Here is a 27,393-nt window from a genome sequence, read left to right on the forward strand (position 1 = left end):
ACATCTAAAATATGTGCTGACCAGCATGACTTCGCTCTTTGTATTATTGTAGAAATATTTGTATTGCCATATCGTAAACTTAAGAATTCTTGCCTGCAGCTGTTATTTATGTATATAAGGAGAAGTCTGGTTCTGTAAAAACGAACAGTCTCCTGAGAACTTACGGCCCGTGTTGTCGTACTTCTAGGACGCATGTTACTTGGTTGCAGCCAATAAACTCGATCTTTGACTTCATCTAGAAGACTCCGTGTTTCTGTAAGTCCAGAACAGGGAGAACCCAGAGGTCTTCGGGTGTGGTCCCCTGGCACCACCGGGTCTCTAAAAACCCGGCACCTCAACACCAATGACACCCAATCAATCCTCTCCCTGATGGACACGACAACCACAACCAGAACCAACTTCACCAACTGCGTGTCATGTTATGATACAGGCACTTAGTATAGCGTGTGACTCGCTCCTGAAAGAGTATTTTGGCATGCCACTGTAAAAACATAGGAAGGACTGTCTACAACAACCATGTATTTAGCATCTTCTTAAAATTCATGAGTTTGGGGCAAGTGAAGGTATGGATTGGGTAATTGTTCCAATGATGTGGAACTAGATAGGCAAATGCTCTGCCGCCGGGTCTGGCTGGATGAATGCATGAGATTTGCAGAAAAGCTTTATTAGAAGATCGTAATTGTTTAGAAGACAGTTAAGAACTCAGTGTTGAGGACAGGTACATTGCCAGAGTGTCTGATACAGGGCTTTGTGTGTCAAGAAACAATGCTTCAAAATTGCCCCGTTTTACACAATCTCTACACAGCAGAATCTCACAACATGTGCCCGAGGTGCTACATAAATGTTAAATAGGGTTGGGCTCAGGCACGAGCCTTGAGGGACACCCTTGTTAGACAGTATTTTTCTTGATTTAAATGGACCCAAACAGACATGTTGGGTGCGGTTGTCAAGGAAGTCCCTGAGCCAGAGTGGTTCCCTACCGTGGATACCTACTTCTTGGATTCTGTGGATGGGGATGGGATGGGAGACTGTGTCAAAAGCAGCACTCAGGTCCAATAAAACCAACATAATTGGGGTTCCTACATCAAGAGAGAGTCGGATGGTCTCAGTGACGGCCACCAATGCCTTCTTGGTACTGTGTTGCGCTCAAAAACCTGATAGTGAGGGGCCTAAGTTCTTATGCTCTTCTAGGAAGGATGTTAGTTGTTTGTCAATGTTGCCGTCTAGAATTCTAGCGAGCAAAGGTAGTAGCAAGATGGGTCTGTAGTAAGCGAGATCTTCAGGATTGGCAAAGGGCTTTTTGAGAAGTGGAGACACTTGCGCACACTTCCAATCAGATGGCACTTTAACAGAAGTTAATTAAAGATCAAACAACATTTTTACCAAAGGAGCCAAGTAGCTAGCTAGACCCGCCCTTACCCTAGGTGGGCAGAGATCTAACTGGGAGCCTGAATTTGCCAGAGTTAGCATCCGCTGCACCTGCTTCACTGAACTGTGTTCAAAAGCCTCCAGAGTAGCTATGTCGGCAGGGGGAGGTTGACTCAGATTATGTGCCATATCTGGTAGTTCTGGGCTTACAGAAAAACTCTTATAGATGGTATTAATTTTAAATCAGCCAGGGAATCACAAAGATTCTGAGATCCCAGACAGTGGTAGCGCAGTCATGAGGATTCAGAAAGCTATGTAACGTTTTGTAAAGCTCCCAAGTAATTGGAAGAGGTGGTTCATTTGTCATATTAGCTATTTTCGTGAAAATAAGAACCAAGGTATGTCTTGTTGTATGTGTCGGGCCAGTGACTATTTCTTTAAGCTCTAGGGTCTCTATATGAGCTGGGAGCTAGGAGCTGAGACACTCCATGACCACTGGTGTTCTCAGCAAGGTGGTTAAAATCACCCAATAGGAGAAATGTGCCAGAAGGTAAAATGTGAGGTGCAATATAGTGAGTTAATATCTGGATAAAGTATTTCTTGGAGCCAGGTGGGCAGTAAATCAATTATCCCTCTAGACTGTAGTTGCGGATATTCACAATTTAAAAATGCACATCTCAATCTATTGTGAAAGTAAGGAGTCAATCATGGTGACTTATACAGAATCATAAAAGTCAAGGCATGACCATGGTAGCAGACTGGATGCAAACCAATTGCCTGTAGCTCAATTCCGACAAGACGTAAGTACAGGTCTTCAGCAACATGACCTCACTATGAGACTCCACCTGGTGGCCGTCAGAGCCAGGACCAACACCCACAACCACAGATCATGCAAGAAATATAGGGATCATCCTAGACGACTAGATCATCATGACAGAACAAGTCAATGCAGTGTGTACCGCTTGCTTCCACATCCTATGCATGCTGCTATATATCTTTAATGGTTGCCTCAGAATACCAGACAGGCTGCCACACATGCACTCATCACCTGCGGGCTGGACTACGGTAACACTCTTTACATTGGAATCTCCAAACAACTCCTATACAAACTCCAGACCATGCAGAGTTCAGCCACATTCTAAGCCTCACCCACATCACAGCGCACCTCAGGAAGCTTCAGGGGCTCCCTATACACAAGTGCGGTCAATTCAAATTTCTCATGCACACATAAAACCCCTACACAACACAGGACCAGAATGCATAATCAACCGCATACACTTTCAGTAACCCACCTGACACCCGGGCTCTGCCTTGCTCTCCCTCACACACACTCCCCGCATCCATGAAAGCCAAAGTGGAGGTCGCACATTCGCCTACATCGCACCTAAAACATGGAAAAACCTCCCTAAACACAGCAGAACCTCCTTTTCAGTTCTTGAGTTCTGCAAGAAGCTTAAGACCTATCTCTTCATATAAGCACTTTGGGGACCATTCACATACACACCTGTCCAAGCGCAGGAACATAAAGGACTGCCACAGACAAAGGAGTTACCTCTGCCTTGCAGGAAGCTCCACGGGTTGTTTCCAATAATGCAAGCTTCGAAGGAGAAGCTGCCTTTGGTAGGCAACTGGCAAACACACTCGATAGGGGCTGCTCCTTTGTTCAGGTCGATGGGCTGGCGGAGGGAACAGAGAGAGGTGACCAGTTGCCAAACAGTTTTTTTCCATGGACGTGAAGCCCTCAGGTAGCCATACCTCTAGGATGAGCTACCATGCTTCCCACATCAGGAGAGGGAATATGCCCACTTGGGAGTGGGCAGAATGGTGCCACATATAGCTAAAAGATGTCATAAGGAGGGAGGGAATCTGATAGCCCATTGGCTAGTGACCATATTTCATCCCCCAAGGCCACTCTCTGAGTATAAATATGGCACCCCTGGCACCCCGGCCTCTCATCAAATCTGGACTATAGAGAGGACCGAAGTGAGGCAGCACCAACCACTGGACTGCACCTGTTGCTCCTTGGGCTATCGACGAGAGGGCTGTGCCTGTGAGGCCTGGTTCATGGATCAGCCGCTCCAGAGCCCCAGACAGAAAAGGTGATTTCCAAGAGTCAGTCAGCTGACTCCCTGTTCCAGCCCCCAGGCCATAAGAGCTGAAGTAGACATTCAGGCCAGCTGTTGTCCAGTCAAGATGACCACTCCACAATGCTCAGAAGTTGCATCCAAGTCAGCCAAATCCATGAGAGTCACCAGAGAGCACATTGACCACCAAAGATGGACTCTAGACCTCACAAAAGGAAAGTGCTGGACTAGCTGTGACCCAAGATGAGTAGCCCAGTTGTAACTGGACTTCTGTCGGACCAAAGAGGACTTTGAGGGACATCAACCTCTGAGGCTAAAGTTGCCCCACCACACCACTTTACACGTTGACCGAGGAATAATCCCCTTGCAAAACCATTTCATTTTGTGATAGATTATTTTGATGTCTCCACAATCTGTTTCTGGGCTTTCCTTGTTGTGGGCACTTGGCCCACCCTCACAAGTGAGCTAGCATTTTTATTGGGAGACCTGGGGGAGTGCTGGGTGGTTGGAAATTTGTTCTGGTCGTGTGATCCCACAACTTTCTTGTGCTGAAATCTGAGGAAGATGTGACTTTTTAGCTAAATTTGAGGTTTGCTGGGGATTCTGGGTAAGAAACCATTATGAGATCCACACAGGCCACACCTCCTCGGACTCCCCCGGTTGTCTAGTTTTCCAACATGTGCTGGTTTGGTAGTTTTACCAAGGTGCCAACTGAGCTGGGGCTCACAATTCAGAGCTAGCCACCTTGTAAAAAACACATGCATTCCACGGGATGAAAGATGCAGTCCTCTAGGTCATTTTTTGTGGTGTTTTGTGCGGCAGGCACAAGGCCAAGCCACACAAGTGGGGTCCAATTTTTATTGGGCGACATGTGGGAATACATAATAAAAGAACATTTGTTATTACCAACTGAATAACCCTACGTTTGTGCCTTTCAAATGAATGAAATTGTGTAACACTGAAGACATTTTACAAAATGTCCTCTGAAACATATGCAAGTACGGGTACCCATAAATCCAGAGATATACAAACAACCACTACTCCTACAATTCAGAAATACAGAGTTTTCCTCCACACCTTTTTTCATTCTTTATAATTTGCCACATAATTGCTTAAGCTGGTGCACAATGAAAAACCCAGTGAAAAAGTCTAGCTTGGTTGTTGGCTCTGGTTACCTCGGGTTCTTGGAGAACCTACAGGCCCTATACATCCCCACATCCAGAGGGGTCCAGCAGTTATAACGGTATATTGCTTTTGAAAATCTGCTATATTAAGAAGAATTTACAGATGAAAACGTAGACACAAATGGGTGTTTTTTCAAACTTACTTTCAATATGTTTTTTATTTCAACTGTTACTTTTTATAAGACATCCTTGAAGGATGTACAAAAATAACCCCTTGGTGAATTCACATTTCTGTCTAGTTTTCAGAAATGTATAGCTTTTCAGGATCCACCATGGATTTCACACCGGTTTCCACCACAGACTGGAAGGAGGTTGAAAGTACAAAAAATAAGTAAAATGGTTTCTCTCCTATTAAAATGCCACAACTGTGCTAAAAAATTGGTTTTCTGATTCAAGTCTGCCTGTTTCAAAAGGTGATAAGATGATGATCTTAGCACTACAAACCCTTTGTTGATGACATTTGCAGGAAAAAAACTGCCACTTTCTTCTGCAAAACTTTTTTCCCATTTTCCCCCCAAAAACCAAACTCTAGCTATATTTTGGCAATTGTATTAGTTCCCTCCAGGGAAACCTACAAACCCTGGGTACCTTTAGACTCCCCAGGATATTGGAATGAAAAGGACGCAAATTTGCCATGGATACCTTATGTGGAAAAAGTTATGGAGCACTAAGCGCAAACTACCCCAAATGGCCCAAAAAGGGCTCAGCACTGTGGGGGACGCTCAGCAGCTCAGGGGTTAATATTAATAATAACAATAATAATAATAATACCAATGACAATAACAATAATACAGTATACGAAAATGTGTTATTAGTTTCGGATAGTCTGAGTCCTAATTAAGCCATAAATTACTAAATAAAAAAGAGGATTAATCCCTAACTGTAAAAATTCAAATCTCAGGTTAATTGATTTTTCTCTTTTTGGTGTAATTTTTCCTACTGCATTTTTCTTAATTTTTAGCATTTCGCTGTGGAATTTGTATTATGTTTAGCTACGACTGTTTTTGTGTTGCAAAACACTGCTCTGTACCATATCTACCAGGGATTAAGACCACTGTTAATTTATTGGCTTATTACTTAGGTAGGACTCAATTTGCCCCAAACTATTCTTATACTGTATTATTAGTCTTCTTATTATGGTTAGGAGTATTATTATAATTGTTTGTATTACTTTTATTCTTTTTCAAATGTTGAACAGCCAGGCACCAACATCCATCTTTTTACCTTCCTACCACTTCCCCAGTAGAAAACTGAAAATTCAAAATCTTACCAAATTACAATTCCTTTTGCTGTGCATCAAATGAAGACCATGATTTTTTAAAACATACATTTGCAAATGTATTTTGTTTATTGAAGAACCTCTACAAACAAATGTGTTGAACATAACAAACATACTGGTACTTAAGATGCATCATCAGGAGGTTGTTGATTAAGATAAGGGGTGATGGTTGCCGATGAGTAGAGGGAGAGAGTAAGAGACAGGTCAAGCTATACAGTGCTATGGACATAATGCGCCTATTTCTATTATCATTAACACTTCCGGGTGGTTGTGTGGAATGCCCAGCTATAGGAGTTTGGTTGTCTGAATAAGGACCTTTTAGTACATGGCCGTGCATAAGAAGGGACAATGTAACTCAGAGTTGACTGGAGAGGGCGACTACTTTAGGAGCTGGCTTCAAGGGTCCAGATGCTCTCAGGGTGGGTTGTCTGATCTCATTATAAGAAACGGGTCCAGGATGAGTTTGGTCTGTAGATTTAAATCTGCACGGTTAGAGAGATGGGAAGAAGAGCTGAGTTCAGCAGTGTTCAACAAGGGGAGGAGTGGTGTGGGAGACTGAAGAAGGTGATGTGCGTAGAGGGCTAGGAGTGTTTCTGAATTTGATGATTTAGGCTCTGATAATTTGGTAAATCATTCATGTAACCTTGAGCAAACATTTGATTCTTCCCTTCAAGGAAAACACTTTCTTCTTTTTAGTGGAACACTTCAGACTGTAGACCCACTGTCCACATATCAGGATATAGTTTCATGAATAAAGAGAATACTTCAAACCCACAAGTCCTTAAAGGGATCATAAGTGTAGAGAAAATAAGTTGTTGTCTTGTATTAGTCCTGCGATCTTTAACACTCGTCAACAACAGGGGTTCCAGAATGTTTTCTGGTTTGATGAAGTTTGTTTGGGTTCAGAGATGTATGTGACATCTTTTCCCAAATGTCTCCTTTAAAGCACAGTCTAAATTGCTATCCTATGATCAGAGTAGCCCATGAATACTTATAATTAGATATTACTGCCCTAGAGAGCTTGGCTGCCTAACCATGAACAGTAGTAACTGGTTGAGACATTTCCTATGTGGCATTCCTCGGACTAAGAGTCCTAAATAATCTGGATTAAAGTGACGAGCTTGTTCTGAAACTCTGCTGTGGGGACGAGGCAGCATCATCATCATGCACGGATTCAGTCTCTTCTTGGAATGCATTCCGTAGGGCCCCCTTTAAAGAGCTCCTACGCCCATGTCGCCTGATGCCACCGACTAGAAAGTAGATGATGGGGTTGAGGCTGCTGTTAATGCAGAAGCTGTAGAAGAAAATGGCAGCATGGGAGACCTGTACATCGAGGTTGATAAAGAGAGAGAGAAAATGAAACACAGCATACGGTGAAGAGAGGACAAGGAATGCAAGAACTGTTGAGAGGATGAGTATGTAGGGTCTCGGTGGGTGACGCTTTTGTGAATTCTTCCAGATAGTGATGAGCAGCAATACGTTTGACAGAAGCATCAAGGGTAGAAAGATACAAAAATGTAAAACAGCCTCGATTATGTCAAGTTCTGTGCAATCCTCACATTTCCAGCCAATCAAATTATCTGCTGCCAACATCAAGCATGAAAAAATCCATACAATGATGCAGACAATGGTGGACTGGCGCTTGGGACGGCGGCATCGGTACCAGATGGGGTAAAGGACAGACAGAGCCCTTTCCACACTGATGGCGGTAAGAAAGCCCTGGCTGGTACCATACCCAAAAGAAACTATTTGTAAAACACTTTCATAAGGAACTTCATCAACAATCAATCCAGTCATTTGCATCAAGAAAAGTATGCAAAAAAGTGACAGGACGACGAGAACTATGCAATCTGCGATGGCAAGGTTCAAGATGTATATGGTGAAGGAGTTCCGAGAATTTCTAAACCTCAAAAACCAGAGGACCAATCCATTCCCAGCCAGACCAAATACAGAAATTATCACAGGTATGGACAGGAGCGCCATAATAGAGAAATATAGATAATTAATGTCCATTTCTAAGTCAATATCATAGTAATCTTCTGCATCTGGAGTCATCATGAAGACGGTAGGATAATCATCCATGTTGGGACCTCCATGCTTTGCAGTCATCTCCATTGACCTGGAAAAATATGAAGAGAGATAACACCAGAGATCAGCAAACACCATGCATGAATCTGGTTGGTGCACTAGAAGCATTGATAGCAAATATGATCCCCTTTTGACCTACAATGCACTTCCTCTAAATTGTGATGCGCTGAGAACCAAATTCATAATTCTGTTTTATGATTCTGCACTTAGTTAAATTTTTTTAGGTCAGAAATCTGGTCATAGCATTCGGGTTAGAAAAATTATACAGAAAAGGCTATCTAAGGAAGCTCTTAAAGATGATCTCTGTTGGTGCTTTACCTGTAACCACTGCAAAAACAGTAATTGATGGACAGAATGCAGAACAATGTCATACATTCACCCCAGTACAGAGATCTGGGCCTAAATCCATAGTTTTTTTCTCACCATGCCATTCCAGTTTGAACCCAGCCATATACAAATCAGTCTTGATCCTGTGCCCAATGGGAACAGTTCAGCCCGAACTGCCTAGCCAGGTTCTCCCTAGACTGGAAACAAGCATCGTAGGACCGGTTTCCGGGTTTCACCCCTTTGCAGCTAGGATAGCTTGGCTCCAGTGGCATGGAAATACCAGGACCCACGTCTGGGCATACCCATCCCAATCGGGCAGACAAATGCAAAAACAACAATTGATGGAGAGAATGCAGATCAATGTCATACATTCACCCCAGTACAGAAATATGGGCCTAAATCCATTGTTTTTTTCTCACAATGACATTCCAGTTTGAACTCAGCCATATGCAAATCAGTCTTGACCCTGTACCCAATGGGAACAGTCCAGCCCGAACTGCCTAGCCAGGTCCTCCCTGGACTGGAAACAAGCATCGTAGGACCGGTTTCCGGGTTTCACCCCTTTGCAGCTAGGATAGCTTGACTCCAGTAGCATGGAGAGCACGCGACCCACGTCTAGGCATACCGTTCCACTCGGGGTGACAAATGCAAAAACAACAATTGATGGTTTTAATCCAGATCTCTTGACTGGGGGTGAATGTATGATTTAATTAACAATCAGAGGGGGGAGAGAGAGAAATCAGAATGGATTCATTCTCCCTGGGCATATTTAAATAAACAGTTAGAATCCATTCCTTGAGATTACGGGTGTCTCCTCCACAGTGGGGAACACCTTTATGTTTTTAGGTCCCCTCACACACCAACAGGCCCCTTGGTGTCATGCTTCATCATCGGGGTCATCGTACCTCTCTACGGGGTACGGCGTGCTGCGACCTACGGAGACGTGGGAGCACTTGTTAGACTATGTGTGGTGGTGGTGAGAGGGTATTTTGAATAAATGTGAGTTTATTGCGGGGTTCGGGAAATAGTGATAGTTAAAAAGAACCTGGCTCGTGGGGTGACTAAAGATTATTTAATAAGCCCCCGGGCTGGTGCTGTTAAAAATGAGGGTGGGAGGTTACTACGCTGACAATGTGCGTTACCTCCTTTTTGTGTGCGTCGACATGTTTCGGTGCCAGAAGCACCTTCTTCAGGACGGGGTGCACAAATCCCCACCTTACTCACGTTTCTCTAACTAATACCAGAATTTTCTAATAAAAGTGAGGAAAAATTACAGTGCCTAGCAAAAAAAGACGTTGTCTATTGATCAACCTGTAAAGGAAAGAAGACAACAAAAAAAAATTCTGGTGGTCTCTCTCTCCATATCCATAGGTAAAATGTCCAGTGGTTACAGGTGACATACTATAGCTGTATTCCAGTGCTTATAGTGGGAGAAAAATATTTTACAAAAAACACACTATACTCACTGACACACAACATAGAGCACACACACTTAATGAGGAAATTTTTGAACAGATGTTTTCAAATCATTTCCTGGTCGTAACACTACTGTTGGTAAAGAGGGAAAGGACAAAGTTTGTGTTATATCCCTGTAAAGTGAGGAGGAAAAATGTCAATTTCATGCCATTACATATTTACAACATACTGTTTTGGAGTTGTAGATAAACCTCATGAGCCAAAATGTCAGGATCTTGTGTGCTAACTAGCACCTGTTTGAGAAAGAAAGGCATATTCAGGTCTTGGTTTAACTTACATTCATGTAGTGGTGGCAGTGCTCACAATCATCAGACCTTTCTACTCACGATTTCTATGAGGAAATACCTCCCGATCGATCCCTACGTGGCTCCGTGATAATGCCAGAAGGAATTTTGAAACCAGGGTTTTATACCTTTTGCCGGGTTGGAGTTAATTAGTTAATTGCATGACTAAGGTTTCCTTATGGCCATATATGGTCATTGTCGATTTTAGTTAGTTAATTCCATGATTGTGGTTTCCTTATGGCCATATATGGTCATTGTCGGTTTTAGTTAGTTAATTGCATGATTGTGGTTTCCTTATGGCCATATACGGTCATTGTCGGTCCCTTGATCGCGGTCATTGTTTTTTCGCGTCTTTCCTTCGCGCATGCGTCCATGCGGTGTTTTTTTTCCTGCTGTGCATGCGCTGTTATGGGTGTCTTTGTTACCTGTTATGCGCATGCGCTATCCTGCGCTTGTCTCATATCTCATGATGGTTAGTTATGGCAATACGAATGATATTTTTCCTCCTAACGGACACAATGTGCATGGCGTTTCATTGGAAAAAACGCTCACTTCGGGGAACATAATAGCAATATCCGTTGTAAGAAGACGACGACAAAAATGGCCACACATTTCATTGAGAATGGACATTGTGTGATATATATCCACTCATCCTGGTAATATGTATTCTCTGCCCCTTGGCAAAAGAAAAAAGCAAACAATGAAACGCAGTATTATGAACAAAGTGGGCGTTTTTTCCAACGCACATTGCACATTGTGTCCGTTAGGAGAAAAACATCATTCGTATTGCCATAACTAACCATCATGAGATATGAGACAAGCGCAGGATAGCGCATGCGCATAACAGGTAACAAAGACACCCATAACAGCGCATGCGCAGCAGGACAAAACACACCGCATGGACGCATGCGCGAAGGAAAGACGCGAGAAAACAATGACCGCGAGCAAGGAACCAACAATGACCATATATGGCCATAAGGAAACCACAATCATGCAATTAACTAACTAAGGCCCAGATGTAGGTAAAATAGATTTACCGATTTTTAATTACCGAATTTTACCGATTCGGTTATTAAAAATCCGTAAATCTAAGGGGTGGACATGTAGGTATTCCAGATGTGCTGGAATACCGATTCGGAAGATTTCGGTATTCACCGATTCGGTAAATACCGAATCGGTAATGCCCATTCATTCCTATGGACTTTGAAGCCCATAGGAATGAATGGGCATTACCGATTCGGTATTTACCGAAGCGGTAAATACAGATTTTCACAAGGGTGCAGGGGGTGTCACTTTGACACCCTCTGGCACCCCCAAAACAGGCTTGGGTGCCATGTGGCAGGCATACATGACCTAAGGGCAGGTCTGCCTGTCACATGGCATAGGTGTGCATGCACACATGTGCATGCACACCGGAATCGGTATTTTACCATCAAATTGAATTTGATGGTAAAATACCGATTCGGTAAGGCCTCTGGGACTCTGAAGAGTCCCACCTACATGTGGGTGCCTCAGAATGGCTAAAATTACCGAATTTTTTATTTTACCGAATCGGTAAAATAATGCCCCCTACATACCTGTCACCCATTTACCGATCGGTAACGGCCAAAATCGGTCGATACCGTTTGGTAAATGGCCTGAAACGGCCACCTACATCTGGCCCTAAAACCGACTATGACCATATATGGCCATAAGGAAACCACAATCATGCAATTAACTAACTAAAACCGACAATGACCATATATGGCCATAAGGAAACCTTAGTCATGCAATTAACTAATTAACTCCAACCCGGGAAATGGTATAAAACCCCGGTTTCAAAATACCTTCTGGCATTATCACGGAGCCACGTAGGGATCGATCGGGAGGTATTTCCTTGTAGAAATCGTGAGTAGAAAGGTCTGATGATTGTGAGCACTGCCACCACTACATGAATGTAAGTTAAGCCAAGACCTGAATATGCCTTTCTTTCTCAAACAGGTGCTAGTTAGCACACCAGATCCTGACGTTTTGGCTCATGAGGTTTATCTACAACTCCAAAACAGTATGTTGTAAATATGTAATGGCATGAAATTGACATTTTTCCTCCTCACTTTACAGGAATATAACACAAACTTTGTCCTTTCCCTCTTTACCAACAATAGTGTTACGACCAGGAAATGATTTGAAAACATCTGATCAAAAATTTCCTCATTCAGTGTGTGTGCTCTATGTTGTGTGTCAGTGAGTCTAGTGTGCTTTTTGTACCTATGGATATGGAGAGAGAGACCACCAGAAAAAAAAAAGTTTGTCTTCTTTCCTTTACAGGTTGATCAATAGACAACGTCTTTTTTTGCTAGGTACATTACTTTTACCTGCACTGTAACTTTTCCTCACTTTTATTAGAAAATTCTGGTATTAGTTAGAGAAACGTGAGTAAGGTGGGGATTTGTGCACCCCGTCCTGAAGAAGGTGCTTCTGGCACCGAAACATGTCGACGCACACAAAAAGGAGGTAATGCACATTGTCACCGTAGTAACCTCCCACCCTCATTTTTAACAGCACCAGCCCGGGGGCTTATTAAATAATTTTTAGTCACCCCACGAGCCAGGTTCTTTTTAACTATCACTATTTCCCAAACCCCGCAATACACTCACATTTATTCAAAATACCCCCTCACCAACACCACACATAGTCTAACAAGTGCTCCCACGTCTCCGTAGGTCGCAGCACGCCGTACCCCATAGAGAGGTACGATGACCCCGATGATGAAGCATGACACCAAGGGGCCTGTTGGTGTGTGAGGGGACCTAAAAACATAAAGGTGTTCCCCCCTGTGGAGAATGTATGATTTAGTCAGCATTCCGTCCATCATTTGCTTGCGTAGCACTTTTCACCCTAAGTGGGATGGGTATGCCTAGACGTGGATCCCTTGCTCACTGTGCCACTGGATTCAAGCTAGCCTTGCTGATGAATGGTAATACCCAGATATCGGTCCCAGGAGGCGTATTTCCTGTCCAGGGAGGACTTGGCTTGGCATTTTGGTCTCGACTGTTCCTATGAGGTACAGGGTCAAGACTGATTTGCATATGGCTGGGTCTACAGTGGGGTGGCATGGTGAGCAATTGTTTGCGTAGCACTTACCTGTAAGCACAGCACATCTTTGTTATCTTCGTAATCTCATTCTGCTGAGATTTATGTGGCAATGTTAATGGAAGTTTCAGCGAACACTCCACTCCTATTATGAATGGAATTTAGGTTAAAAGCAGTCACATTTGCATCGGTCATTAAACTGGCACTCCCCAAACAGATGTCTTAGGTCTGAAGGGGTGAAAATTGATCCTCTTCTAAGAGATTCTGTAAGGCTAACTGGGGCGGTAGAAGCTTACTGTGGGTGCCACAAAGCTTTGAAACGCCCTCCCCTTTTCCATCAGAAATCTTCCATCTCTAACATCCTTTCGTAAAGCCCTAAAGACCTGGTGGCTATTTGATGCATAGTTCACCTGCCTGCTTTCTGGGCTGCTAGTGCCAAGACACCGCTTGGTATTCTTGCGCTGTATAAATCTTAATAACAAAACATCTGGTTTATGAAGTTTGCAAAGTGACCAGAGGCAACCGACTTACTCCAATATGCTGATCTCATATTCGCAAGCATGCCCTATGCATTGTGCTGGAAGGTGAGTAACCCAATATACCCTTGCGGGCTCGGGCAGAGTTTAGTATAATATGAAGTGGCCAGCAAGGGATTTCATTTATATGAGCTTTCAGCACTAATTAGGACTTGTTGAAAAGCAATCAGAGTACCTAAATCTGAGTTCAATCAGCGGCTGTTCAGATAACTTAAAAGGTTTCTAACAGTGAGAAACAAAGGATGTTACCACACTAACATCATGAGTACAGTAAATGAATAATAAAACATGAAACCAGGATAATTTGTTTGTCTGAGGAGTTATTATTTTTGGATTCAAGACAAAGAATAATTCTGTACAAAAAATCAACAATAACATAAAGCAGGGTACATACAAAGATATATAATGGATATTTAAGGTATTAGTTATTTTTCCTATAATATATCCAAGAAAACTGTCCAGACTGCTAAAAAGGTGACAACTTGATTTCTACTATCAATCAGGAGAAAATCAAAAGTCGGTACAAATCATACTGTGCAGAATTGGACTAGGTAGGTCGACGTTTCGGTCTTATCTTGGTCATTTACAAGACCATCATCAGGACGGAATATTGATATATACAAGGTTGACCCTTTTTTTGTTCCGAATCAAGACACTTTTAGGCTTAAGTGACGGCCTCAGCTAATTTCTTTAAGAAGCGGGCAATGTGCAGACTCAGTTTTGAGTATCACGCACTTGTGCATACAGCAGTATTGCGAAAAACAGATTCTGGCGGTTTGTTCAAATCGCGGTTCTCTTGCCAAGTGTTCACAGTTATTTGTTACGATCGCGGGACGTCAGAAACGAGCAGTCCGGATAGTGAAACCTTTTAAGTTATCTGAACAGCCGCTGATTGAACTCAGATTTAGGTACTCTGATTGCTTTTCAACAAGTCCTAATTAGTGCTGAAAGCTCATATAAATGAAATCCCTTGCTGGCCACTTCATATTATACTATGCATTGTGCGGCCTGCCAGACCAGCAGCCCAAGTGCAGCTTGAACTGTCCCTGCATTCATAGCAACATTTCCTCTGCATCAACTTGTTGCCGCGGCCAGGGTAGACTGACACTGGAATTTGGGGATCACGGTTCGATTCCCGGCACCAGCGGCAGGTTAGCCCAGCACCATGTGACTCTGGGCAATAGCTTGCTTAATCTTCCCGACAGCCCCCAGCGCCTAGAGACCCTTACGGGTGACATATTGCGCTTTACAAATGTGGATTATTATTATTAATCTTGAGCATTGACTCATTAACCACAAAGGTGGAGACTCAAAAGACCCCTTGCCCTCTACCCTCTTGCATGATGTAGGACAGAAGGCTCCATCCTCTGAAATGCCAAGTTTTTAATTTGGACCCTTAGGAGTGAAAGCCAATTTTGTACACAGAGCTTACACTGATACTTATGATATGCATGAGCATTGGGTTAAGGAACTTACGGCCAGATTCATCAAGCCGAAAACGGCTCGCAAACGGCCAGATTCTGAGAATCTGGCCCTTTGCGAGCGCTATTTTTGCATTTGGGATTCATCATCCCAAATGCAAAAATCGCATTTATAGAAATCGAATATTTGCGAATAATTGCATTTAAGGAATCTCAATTAGAGATTCCCTAAATGCAATTCAAGAAGCATTTAAAAATTGTGAAATCGCTATTTTGGGCCGCTATTTACTGCGAGGTCAAACCTCGTGGTAAATAGCGAAAACTTAGAAAAATGCATTTAAATGCATTTTTCTAAGTTGCATGTTACACACACACGTCCTTTGGACATGTGTGTGCGCAACACCAATGTAGATTACATTTCAAGGGTGCTACAGGGTGTCCTTTGGACACCCCTGGCACCCTTGAAATCGCATCCTTATTTGCGATTAGCAATTTGCTAATCGCAAATAAGGAATGTGTAGGAATCGCAATTTATTTAGCGATTCCTACATGAATCCCGTTTTGCAAGTCCTTAATAGCGATTCCTTAATAATCGCTATTAAGGACTCGCAAAACGGCACTATGATGAATCTAGCTGATAGTCAGTGCACTATGCACTAATTCCCCAAACGTAGAAATCAGTCAAATACTCCCAGTCCTCTAGTCTGACCATTATGTCATCAAATTTCACATCGCAGGCACCCCTACAAAGCCTCAGATTAGTAACCAAGCAAAACTGAGTAGACCATGGAACAAGATCAATCTGACTCCTTCACCACCCATTTCACTTCCCCTCTCATCACCAAGACCACCAATCCTAACAAAGCAGCTGTCGAACTTCAACTTGCTATTTCCCCGGCCTTTGATTATTTGATAAATATGTTAATTTTAGTAATTTATTTACTGTAGCGGGTTGTGGGTTTATAGGGGAATAGGGTGGGAAGTAATTTAATTATAATTAATTAAATATGTTATTCTATTCATTGGTATTTATTTAGAATTAATTGTTAATTAATTATTAATTGGTAATTAATTAAAATATGAATGGTAATTAATTTTAATTGATTAATTGATAAATATGTTAATTTTTGTAATTTATTTTCTGTAGCGGGTTTTGGGTTTATAGGGGAATAGGGCGGGAAGTAATTTTATTATAATTAATTAAATATGTAATTTAATTTTTGGGTATTCATTTAGAATTAATTGTTAATTAATTATTAATTGGCCATTAATTAAAATATAATTGGTAATTAATTTTAATTGATTAATTGATAAATGTGTTAATTTTAGTAATTAATTTTCTGTAGCAGGTTGTGGGTTTATAGGGGAATAGGGTGGGAAGTAATTTAATCGTAATTATTTAAATATGTTAATTTAATTATTGGTATCTATTTAGAACTAGCAGCCTGCCCCAGCATTGCCCGGGGCAGAAGGGGGCTGGGGGCAGTATTTTTGGCTTTTGTTTAGTCGCGGCCGGGCGCCCGCCCGCCCGCCCCTACATTGCCTAGACTGACTCCTGACCCCCGCCCGCATGCCTCCCGCCTCTGACTTACCTGAGCCGTGCTCCGGACTTGACTGCCACTCCCGGGCCCCTGCCCGCCCCGACATTGCTAAGACCGCCTCCCGCCTCTCACCTCACCTTACCTGAACCGCCGCTCCTCCCCGAGGGCCGGACTTCACCGCCACTACTCGCCGCTCGTCATCGCTCCTCCCGCCTGTCGTCATCACGCACATCTAGGTCAAGGTCAGCGCTACGTCGCGGCCAGCGCTAGTTTTAGGGGACTACTTTGTTTGTAAATGTAAAATTTTTAATTTGCGTTTTTTTTAAATTTTATGTCGCCTTTGTCCATCTACACACCCTGAGGATTCCAACTATGTATTGGGTGTGTGGATTGGCGCTGTGGTTCCCGAGTTTACCTTGCCAAAAGGTTTCTGTTCTCTCTTTATACTAGTAGTGTAGATTAATCGTAAATTAATTATTAATTTGTAATTAATTAAAATATATTTTGAAATGTATTGTAATTAATTAATTGATAATAATGTTACTTTTTATTAAATTAATTTCTGTTGTGGGTTGTATGTTTTTAGGGGAATAGCTTGTGAAGTAATTTAATTGTAAGTAATTACATGTTTTAATAAATAATTTATTGAGTTAATTTTTAAAAATACTTATAAATTGTTAATTATTTTATTTTTAATAGGTAAATATGTATTATTAGTAGGTAATTTTTATTATTAAATAATTTTTATTTGTATTTTAAATTGATTATTTAATATATTTTACACAATTGTAAAATATTTTAATTAATTTGAAATTGGTGTTACTATTTATATTATTTATATTTAAATAAGAAGTATTTACTTGCCCTACTATTGCACTCACTGTAGTTGGAATAGTAATTTTACCCCTAGGCTATCCAACGCTTTCTCTACTGTTGCACTCACTGGAGTTGGAATAGTGCATTTTACCCCTACACTATCCAACGCTTTCCCTACTGTTGCACTCACTGGAGTGGGAATAGTAATTTTTACCCCTACGCTATCCAACGCTTTCACTACTGTTGCATTCACTGGAGTGGGAATACTAAATTTTACCACTATGCTATCCAACGCTTTCCCTACTGTTGCACTCACTGGAGTGGGAATAGTAATTTTTACCCCTATGCTATCCAACGCTTTCCCTACTGTTGCACTCACTGGAGTGGGAATAGTACATTTTACCCCTAGGCTATCCAACGCTTTCCCTACTGTTGCACTCACTGGAGTGGGAATAGTAATTTTTAACCCTACGCTATCCAACGCTTTCCCTACTGTTGCACTCTCTGGAGTGGTAATAGTAATTTTTACCCCTACGCTATCCAATGTTGTTCCTACTGTTGCACTCTCTGGAGTGGGAATAGTAATTTTTACTCCTACGCTATCCAACGCTTACTCTACTGTTACACTCACTGGAGTTGGAATAGTAATTTTTACCGCTACGCTATCCAACGCTTTCCCTACTGTTGCACTTACTGGAGTGGGAATAGTAATTTTTACCCCTACGCTATCCAACGTTTTCCCTACTGTTGCACTCCCTGGAGTGGGAATAGTAAATTTTACCCCTACGCTATCCAACGCTTTCCCTACTGTTGCACTCACTGGAGTGGGAATAGTAATTTTTACCTCTACGCTATCCAACGCTTTCCCTACTGTTGCACTCTCTGGAATGGTAATAGGAATTTTTACCCCTACGCTATCCAATGTTTTCACTACTGTTGCACTCTCTGGAGTTGGAATAGTAATTTTTACTCCTATGCTATCCAACGCTTACCCTACTGTTACACTCACTGGAGTTGGAATAGTAATTTAAAGCCCTACGCTATCCAACGCTTTCCCTACTGTTGCACTCACTAGAGTGGGAATAGTAATTTTTACCTCTACGCTATCCAACGCTTTCCCTACTGTTGCACTTACTGGAGTGGGAATAGTAATTTTTACCCCTACGCTATCCAACGCTTTCCCTACTGTTGCACTCACTGGAGTGGGAATAGTAAATTTTACCCCTACGCTATCCAACGCTTTCCCTACTGTTGCACTCACTGGAGTGGGAATAGTAATTTTTACCTCTACGCTATCCAACGCTTTCCCTACTGTTGCACTCTCTGGAATGGTCATAGGAATTTTTACCCCTACGCTATCCAATGTTTTCACTACTGTTGCACTCTCTGGAGTTGGAATAGTAATTTTTACTCCTACGCTATCCAACGCTTACCTCACTGTTACACTCACTGGAGTTGGAATAGTAATTTAAACCCCTACGCTATCCAACGCTTTCCCTACTGTTGCCCTCACTAGAGTGGGAATAGTACGTTTTTACCTCTACGCTATCCATTGCTTTCCCTACTGTTGCACTCTCTGGAGTGGTAATAGTAATTTTTACCCCTACGCTATCCAATGTTTTCCCTACTGTTGCACTCGCTGGAGTGGGAATAGTAATTTTTACCCCTACGCTATCCAACGCTTTCCCTACTGTTGCACTCACTGGAGTGGGAATAGTAATTTTTACCCGTACGCTATCCAACACTTTCCCTACTGTTGCACTCACTGGAGTTGGAATAGTAATTTTAACCCCTACGCTATCCAACGCTTTCCCTACTGTTGCCCACCCGGAGTGGGAATAGTAATTTTTACACCTACGCTATCCAACACTTTACCTACTGTTGCACTCTCTGGAGTGGGAATAGTAATTTTTACCCGTACGCTATCCAACTCTTTCCCTACTGTTGCACTCTCTGGAGTGGGAATAGTAATTTTTACCCCTACGCTATCCAATGCTTTCCCTACTGTTGACTCACTGGAGTCGTTACAGTAAATGTAACCCTTTCGCTATCCTACGGTAAAAATATTGTATATGTTTTGTAAATAATATGTATATATATATATATATATATATATATATATATATATATATATATATATATATATATATATATATGTATTAAAAATATATTTTTTTGTTAAAGTTACATTAATTATTTCTCAATTTTACATTTATTTAAGTATTTTAAATATGTTTAAATTAATTTAATTTATTATTATATTACTTTTAATTTACTTTTAAGACATTTAAAAAATTCGATATTTTGACAGTCAATATTGTTTACACTCGATATTTTGGAGTCGATATTTTTGTACTTACCTGTTTGAAGATAGGAAGTCGATATTTTTGCAGTCGATATTTTGACCTCAATATTTTGTCCTCTCGATATTTTGTTTGTCGATGTTCTGTCAGTGATCCCACAAAATTAAATCAGGATCCCCTTGTGACCCAGCTACATCTCAGATCTTAGCAAAAATTGCACCCGCCCTGATTTCAGACCTAACCAAGACCCTTAATCTCTCCTTATCTGATGCTTCTGTTCCCTTGCACTGGAAGGAGGCCACAATCAGACCAATTTTAAAGAAACCCTCGGCCGAACCTAAACAACTCTCCAACTACCGGCCTATTTCTCTCCTGCCTCTATTTGGAAAAGTCATGGAATCCTTTATAAACAAACAACTAGGCAAATATCTGGAGACAAACAAATTCCTAGATTCCTCTCAGTCAGGATTCAGGGCGTTTCATAGTGCTGAGACTGCCTTGCTTGAAATAGTAGATAATGTCAGCATGACTCTCGGTGCAGGACAATCTGCCATACTGGTCCTACTCGATCTGTCGGCTGCCTTTGACACCATCTCGCACCACATTCTTCTAGAGCGTCTTGCAGAGAGTGGTGTCGAGGGCACAGAGTTACTTTGGATCAAAAGTTATCTGACCCAGAGGTGCATAAAGGTCCAAGTAGGAATATACTCCTCCAGCTACCAGGAAAACGACAAAGAGGTACCCCAGGGCTCAATACTGAGCCCTAGGCTCTTTAATCTATATGTATCCCCCTTGGCTAAAGTGATCAGAGCTCACGGTTTTGGAACCGTATGTTACGCTGATGACACTCAGCTACTGATCACCGCAGCCCAGACCCTGATGAAACCAAACTGAGATTTCAAAAGTGCATGGTTGCAATTCAGGATTGGATGACCAACAACTTTTTAATGCGAAATGCTAGCAAAACGGAGATAGTGCTCTTCGGAACGGCTGACAAGCTCTGGACAGACGAATGGTGGCCACCAACATTAGGACCTTGCCCCTCTCCCAAGTCCTCAGTCAGAAATCTAGGGGTGACAGTTGACAACAGGCTATCCATGACTGAACATGTCAACAAAGTAGTGCACACCAGCTTTGGACTAATGCGCAGCTTGAAGAAAATCTTCAATTGGATTCCCCTCCCGTCCTGCATGCCCTTAGACAAAGGCCTTCTCATCAGCCGAATGGATTACGGGAATGCCCTACTGACTTCTATAAATGAAAATCTCCATTAAAAACTTCAGGTACTACAAAACACCGCAGCCACAATGGTGCTTAACCTTCCTCCCCGCACCCCATCAGTGCCCTGTCTCAAAACCCTGCACTGGCTCCCTATAAAGAAGCGCATTACATTCAAACTATGCTGCCTAGTCCACAAAACCATCCATGGTCAAGGACCGATATATCTAGAAAAAAAGCTTAAATTCCACAGCTCGGCCGGGACTCTCAGATCCTCCAGCAAGCTGCTTCTGACTGTTCCCAAGGTTCGCACAGTTGAAACGGCGACAGAGCCTTCAGTAAAACAGCCCCTGAAACCTGGAATGCCCTGCTCCTATACATCAGGACAGAATCCAACCACCTGAGATTCCGTAAAAGCCTTAAAACCTGGCTCTTTTATTTACTTGACTACTGTCTCTGTCTTGCGGATCTGCCAGCGCTCTGAGACCTTCAGGTGATTTATGCGCTATGTAAATGCATTTTAAATTACATTACATTACATACATGGGAGATATTTATCCACTGAGGGATTGCGTTTTCCTTTTTTCAGGTGTGACCTTTCACACCAGAAAGCAGGGACAGGCAAAGAACACAGTGAAGCACAAACCATTGGGAATCAGGGGTGTCCCTTCAAAATGAGACTGCACTAAACATGGTCATGTTCAAAGAAAAGATTTTCTATACTCCTTTCCAACACCAGCAGACAGACAGACAGATACACACACACACACAGTGCAATCTTTAAAGCCTTTTTTGAAAACCAAAATGTAAAATGTTGCCTTATTTGAACCCCAATCACCATATCAAGTGTTATGCCTGCATTGATAACTATTTTTGGCTAAATTGTGAAACATTAAACCCTGACATCTGTTTGGGGAAAATATATATATTCAGATATATTCATATGTATGCACTACATAGACATCATACATATATAGTTCTCACCTGAACTATCTTACTTCTCATTGTAACAAGCTGCCCTGAGCTGCATAGGCTTCCAATTTGACCTTGCCTGGACAAGCTTCAACAGCTGCTCAGAGTCCACTCAGAGCAGCACTTTGCTTTTCCTGACTTCCATGTGAGTTTGCTAATTAAGTTGTTAAGTTGTTTGCTTACACTGTTTGTCTGTATTATATTTGTCACAGTGCCTGTGCATTGCTCTATTGGCCATTTTTGGCATAGTGTCATTTTCCGGTTCTGCTAGGATTGTATTACAAATGCAGATATATGGCCCAAAGACCAGTCACTCGGGTAAGAAGCAGACTGAGAGCACAACTGTGTGCTCTGACCTCTTCCTTACTGGCCAGTAAGCATTTGTACCTACAAATACATTTGATTTTGTTTCTGACTTACTGCTGTGTGTGGTGTGTTTCCTTACTTTTCCCCTGGCAGGGTGCAAACGTGTTCCCCTAACAAATGTAGCTGTGACACTCTGACGGGGTGAAATGTCACACAGGTAAGCGAAAGTGCCTTGCCGTCATGGTCCTTCAATGCTAGAATATAGCTGGCAGTGAAAAGGTGGGACTGAGGAGTAACTAAATTTACTTAGTGTCAGTAATATTAAACCTATCCAACAAGGAGGGTTTGACTTATGCGCAGTAAGGCTACGCCACTATAATATTAAACAAAACAACTGCCAGTGAGGTGAAGGAATCTTCCTCGTGTAGCAGAATCTCTCGTGGACGCCGGTTCAGTTTTGCTCCGATTGAGCAAAACTAAACCGGCATTCACAAGAGATTCCTTCACCTCGTGCAGATTAACGAGTGAAAAGGGGCAACATTTTTGAAAAATTCCCCCCCACTCCCTTTGCTTTCCTGCATTCAAACAAACGGAATTCAGAAGTTTTGAAACACTCTCTAGACCCGCGTCCTCCAATAAAATAATCCTACACAGACAACTAGACGACACAGATTTATTTTCTTCTGTGGTCCTGAGGATAATCCCCATACTTGGGGGGTTTGAAACGCGTCGACCTTGTGTGTATTTGTTTGTTAGCCAATCATACTGTTATGGGTATTGTTTTGTAAAATAATTATTTGTGATGGCTGTTATATATTGAAAGATATTTGTATTAGATTGACTATATAGTAGGTGCCCCTGCCTGATCCAAAAGATTCTAAATAATTAGGGTAGGGCCACGCTCACACACACCTTTCCTTTAATTCTTCTTCTTTTTTCCTTTTCATTTTTCACCATAACGTTGGGAATGCATGAGATATAGATTGAAAGTGGATGAATCTGAAATGAATGTTCGAGTCCTCACCAACAATCCTCCCTCCCTTGATATTACTCTTACTACACTCTGTTGTATATAGAAACACATATAAATATGAGCTCCCCCTGTAAATAAACCCAATCATGTTTACATAAATTAATGTGAAATATACTAGAAATTTAGTAAAAGAAAAAATTGGAACAAATTAATTGATTTGAAGAATTATTGTAGACTGAACGACTAGTCTTTGCAGGACAGTATTTCGTTTATTGTCTGTTGCTAAACATTTAAATTGATCTGAGCAGTACTGGCAGTTGTTTTGTTTAATATTAATAGTAATATTAAACCAACAGTGGCGGATGCCTATGGAGGATCATAACTAGGGCTCCTGATTTTCTGCTTGAGCGGATTTTTACATATAAATACAGACGGAAAACACGTTTTCCTTATCTGTATTTATATGTAAAAACTGAAAAAACTAGCACATTTTACTCTGCCGCCGCTCCAGCAGAGTTGCCTCGCTGCGCCCTCTTCCTGATTCTAGGGCTGTGGCCGCCTCCAGTAGCTAGAAAGACCAGCTTCAGTTTTGCTGGAAATTTCTTCCAATGAGGGGTCTTTTTGAGCTCCCGTCGGCCTTTTGTTAGCTGCCCCTGCCATGTCCGGGGCTCCGCTCCGCCCCTCGAGTGAGCGCTGGCCTGCCATTTCAAAACAAAGGTAACTGCGGGGGTAGGGGGCTGGAGTCAGTAGCGTATGCCGTTTTGGGGGCGTCAAAAGCAGAAATCGGATGCCAACTCCCTCCCCCACCCCACCTTTCTGAATAATGAGTGTAAAAGCTTTAAGTTGTATTCCCATTGAGTGTTTGTTTTTTCCAGAATGTTGTTACTTTTTTCAAGCAGCAAATTACTCTTGCCTAGTGCATAGTTTGAATTGAGTTCTTTCCAAATATGTATAGCGGGGCACAATTGGGTTGTAGCTGAAGGCAGTGTGAGTTTCTCTCAGTCGGGCAGTATGGTGTTCAGTGGGGGAGAGGATGTAGCACCCTGTGCCGATGACAGAAACTGCAAGGCTTTGAGACAAATGACTTGTGATGGCGCTTTTAAGCGTATTTGGGACATTCTGTGAATGGCAAGGTTTTCAGATGAATGTATTGTGTTGACCAAGTGTGCATTGTTAATTTAAATAAATGTTGAAAAAAACTAGCTGCACCATCGTATTCTGCTTGTGGCAAAAATAAATGTTGATAAATACAGATAAAATGCCCAAAAAATTTATATAGATAAATACAGATGGAAAGGACATAAAACGAAATACCATAAAACCAGGAGCCCTAATAATATCCCACGCAGACGATCGCATGCCAGAAGGGGATTTTCTTTTCTTAGGGGACCCTAGTAGAAGAAACCCTCCCGGAATATAGTGGGAGAGGGGGGCATCTGATTGGAAGGTTGCCCCAGGTCTGAGAGAAATGATTTTGATATGCGCACAAATGTAGAAAGTTACTGCTCAACAACTGTATATATCTATACTACTATTATAAAGAGAGAACACAAACCTTTGAGCCAGGTAAACTCGAAAAGTACACCACCAATCAAAACACCCAAGACATCTTTGAAAACCTCAGGGCAAGCAGAAGGACATAGGCTATTAAAAATAAAAAATATACGTAGTTTAAAAAAATTTGAAATAAAAATAAAGTAGTTCCTTGCAAGTAGCGCCGGCCGCGACGTCTGCGTGATGACATCATTTGCGTGTACTTACCTGAACCAACATCAGTCCTGGCCGCATTCTGCGGGAAGCCACTGAGACCCGCGTCAGGGATTTCCTTTCCTGGCCTCGCAGCACGCTGCAGACCTCCAGCCGGAGCAGGAGAGAGACACGCATGGGGCCCCGCCTTGGCTGATCTTGGGCTGTGGGGTGTTGAAGAGGTGGCAGCCGGCTGCAGACAAGCGTGCTGGGGAGGGCTGGAGCGAGACTGCAGTCAGACTTGGTGGGGTGGCACCTACCGCTGCAGACGAGGGGACTTGCAGCCACCAGACTAGGCAGACATAACAGCGTGGGCTCCAGGAGCCAACGGCGTAGCCAGAGAGGGGGGCGGTCCACCCCAGGCGGCACTATTTTCGGGGCGGCGGGTGTCCGCAAATAAATTATAAAGGCCGCCGCCGTGGGCCATTAGTCCTGCGAGGGCGGGAGCGCCGCGTATGTGGGTCCCAGAGCCATCATTGGTAGCGCGCGAAAGCGCTACCAATGATCGCTCTGGGAATCATTTTTGACCAGCCCCTGCGCTGAAAGCGCTGCAGTGACGTGCGCCATCACCACGCGCTCTCGAGTCTGGAGAGTGCAGGCATATTTGCAGCGCCTGAACTTGTTGTAAAGAAGAACCAAAATAAACTCGTCAAATGCGTGTTTTACGCACATTGGAGCCAGCGCATTTCTTTTTCCTGCTGAATACCTCGAGGCCGGCTTCATGATGTCAGGGAGGTCACGGCGGCAGAGGGCGGAATGTGTATTTAACGCTACAGGCACGGTTGATACTGAGTGAGTTTATTTACCATAAAATAAACGCATTGATTGTAGCCATGCTATGCTGTGTTTTGTATTTATGTAGCGTGCAATATCCGTTCAGGAATGTCTGGGAGCAATACTAAGTCTGCAGCAGAGGCTAATAACGCACATAGTACACTTGGCTGAATGTGCGCTTTAATAAAACACATTTTTTATAACAGTATGTTATGTCATGCAGTAAATCTACTCGAGGAGAATAAAAGGCTGAGTTCATCACACAGAATTCGAGTCTGTATATTAGATGTTTCACGCTCGCTCGATTTGTGGGGTGCATGTTATGAAGCTCACATTGTGTACCATCGGAAACAGAAGTCCTTCAGTGGAAACACATGTTGAAGCAATCGGGGAACCTACTTCAAGGTTTCTGCCTGTACATACTATCTTTTAAAATATTAGATTTGCTTTGATCTGGAGGCAAGGCCTGCTGGTTTCCAAAAACCCAGATTTCTCTTTGGAGGCACAACGGCCAGCTCTGGGTGCAAAGAATTTGTAGGAGTTACATGTTACAGGTCTAGCCGGCCTAGTGGCATGAGGGCATAGTGCAGCTTGAAGGCACGCCTGAGGCAGGCGGAGAGGCGAATAGGGGGTGCTGGACCCCCTCCTCCTTTGGGAGATAAAGTCATCCATGGACTATGGGAGTGCAAACTCTGCACTGTCTGTCTGCTCATGTGTGTAACTCACTCCACAGCACTGGCATAGCGGTCCGCCCCAGGTGGCACTATTTTCGGGGTGGCGCGTGTCACTGATGGCCCAGTTCTTCTATTTTGCCTTTTCTCAATTTGCTTAATGGCACGTATTGCATTGTAATTGCATTTATATAGTGCTTACTTCCTCTGAAGAGGCGTCAAAGCGCTTTTCGGTGAGTAGCATGCTACCCTGGAACTTAAACAATATTAGTTGATTTGGTGTAATAAAATTGAAAGTAATTTGAGCGTGGACATGTTAGAATATTATTTGCACTGAAAAGGAATAGTGGGGGATATGTAGAGTTGGACAAGAGGAAGTCATTGGGCCTCTTTATATATTTAAAACCTACGTTTTGTTCGAACTAATATTTTTTGTATTTCAATTGCAAACAGCGTGCCAATTGCAGGCTGTTTAGCCTGCTTCGAGGTCACTTAAAACATTGATTTAAAGTCTTCTGCTCTTTAAGTGTCTTGATCCATAATGCCTGTCAGAGTAGTATGTATGTGAAGGGGTTGGGAGGGCAGCTGCCGGAAAACGATTCCTTGCTCTGTTGTAGATTTAGGTTTCTCTCTGAGTTTTCCAGATCCAAGCGTGAGGCGCTCACTCAGTGCATTTTTCTTTCCTTTGCATTCTGGAACTTGTAGTGTTGGGTTTATGATGGGATGAACAGGACTGGAAACCCCTGAGTGCAATGAAAACATATGGACGGGATGAGCTACTCAAGCTTGGAAATGGAGAACCTGAGAGGTCTGTGGTTTATCAGAGGAGCCTGTGCCGCCAGAAACATCTCGATCCAGTCCTGAGCTTTCCTTTTAGAAATCATTGCCATTTTTTACTGTAGTCCAGTAGGCTCAATTCAACTGAATCACAACTGTGACTCCTTATATTCAATA

The 27,393-nt window shown here is 42.5% G+C and overlaps 1 protein-coding gene across 1 annotated transcript in view; it reads right to left on the reverse strand.

Moving 5' to 3' along the window:
- Window positions 1-5,998: 5,998 nt before the first annotated feature.
- LOC147673606 (mas-related G protein-coupled receptor member H-like) overlaps window positions 5,999-27,393 on the reverse strand; it is a 68,369-nt gene continuing 46,974 nt past the window's right edge. The window contains exon 2 of the mRNA XM_086946380.1: window positions 5,999-8,034. Coding sequence (XP_086802506.1) covers window positions 7,023-8,034 — 1,012 coding nt within the window. The 3' untranslated portion in view covers window positions 5,999-7,022. The remainder of the gene's footprint in view (window positions 8,035-27,393) is intronic.

Source organism: Lissotriton vulgaris, chromosome 12 (genome assembly GCF_964263255.1).
Source record: "Lissotriton vulgaris chromosome 12, aLisVul1.2, whole genome shotgun sequence".
Classification (NCBI taxonomy): Eukaryota; Metazoa; Chordata; class Amphibia; order Caudata; family Salamandridae; genus Lissotriton; species Lissotriton vulgaris.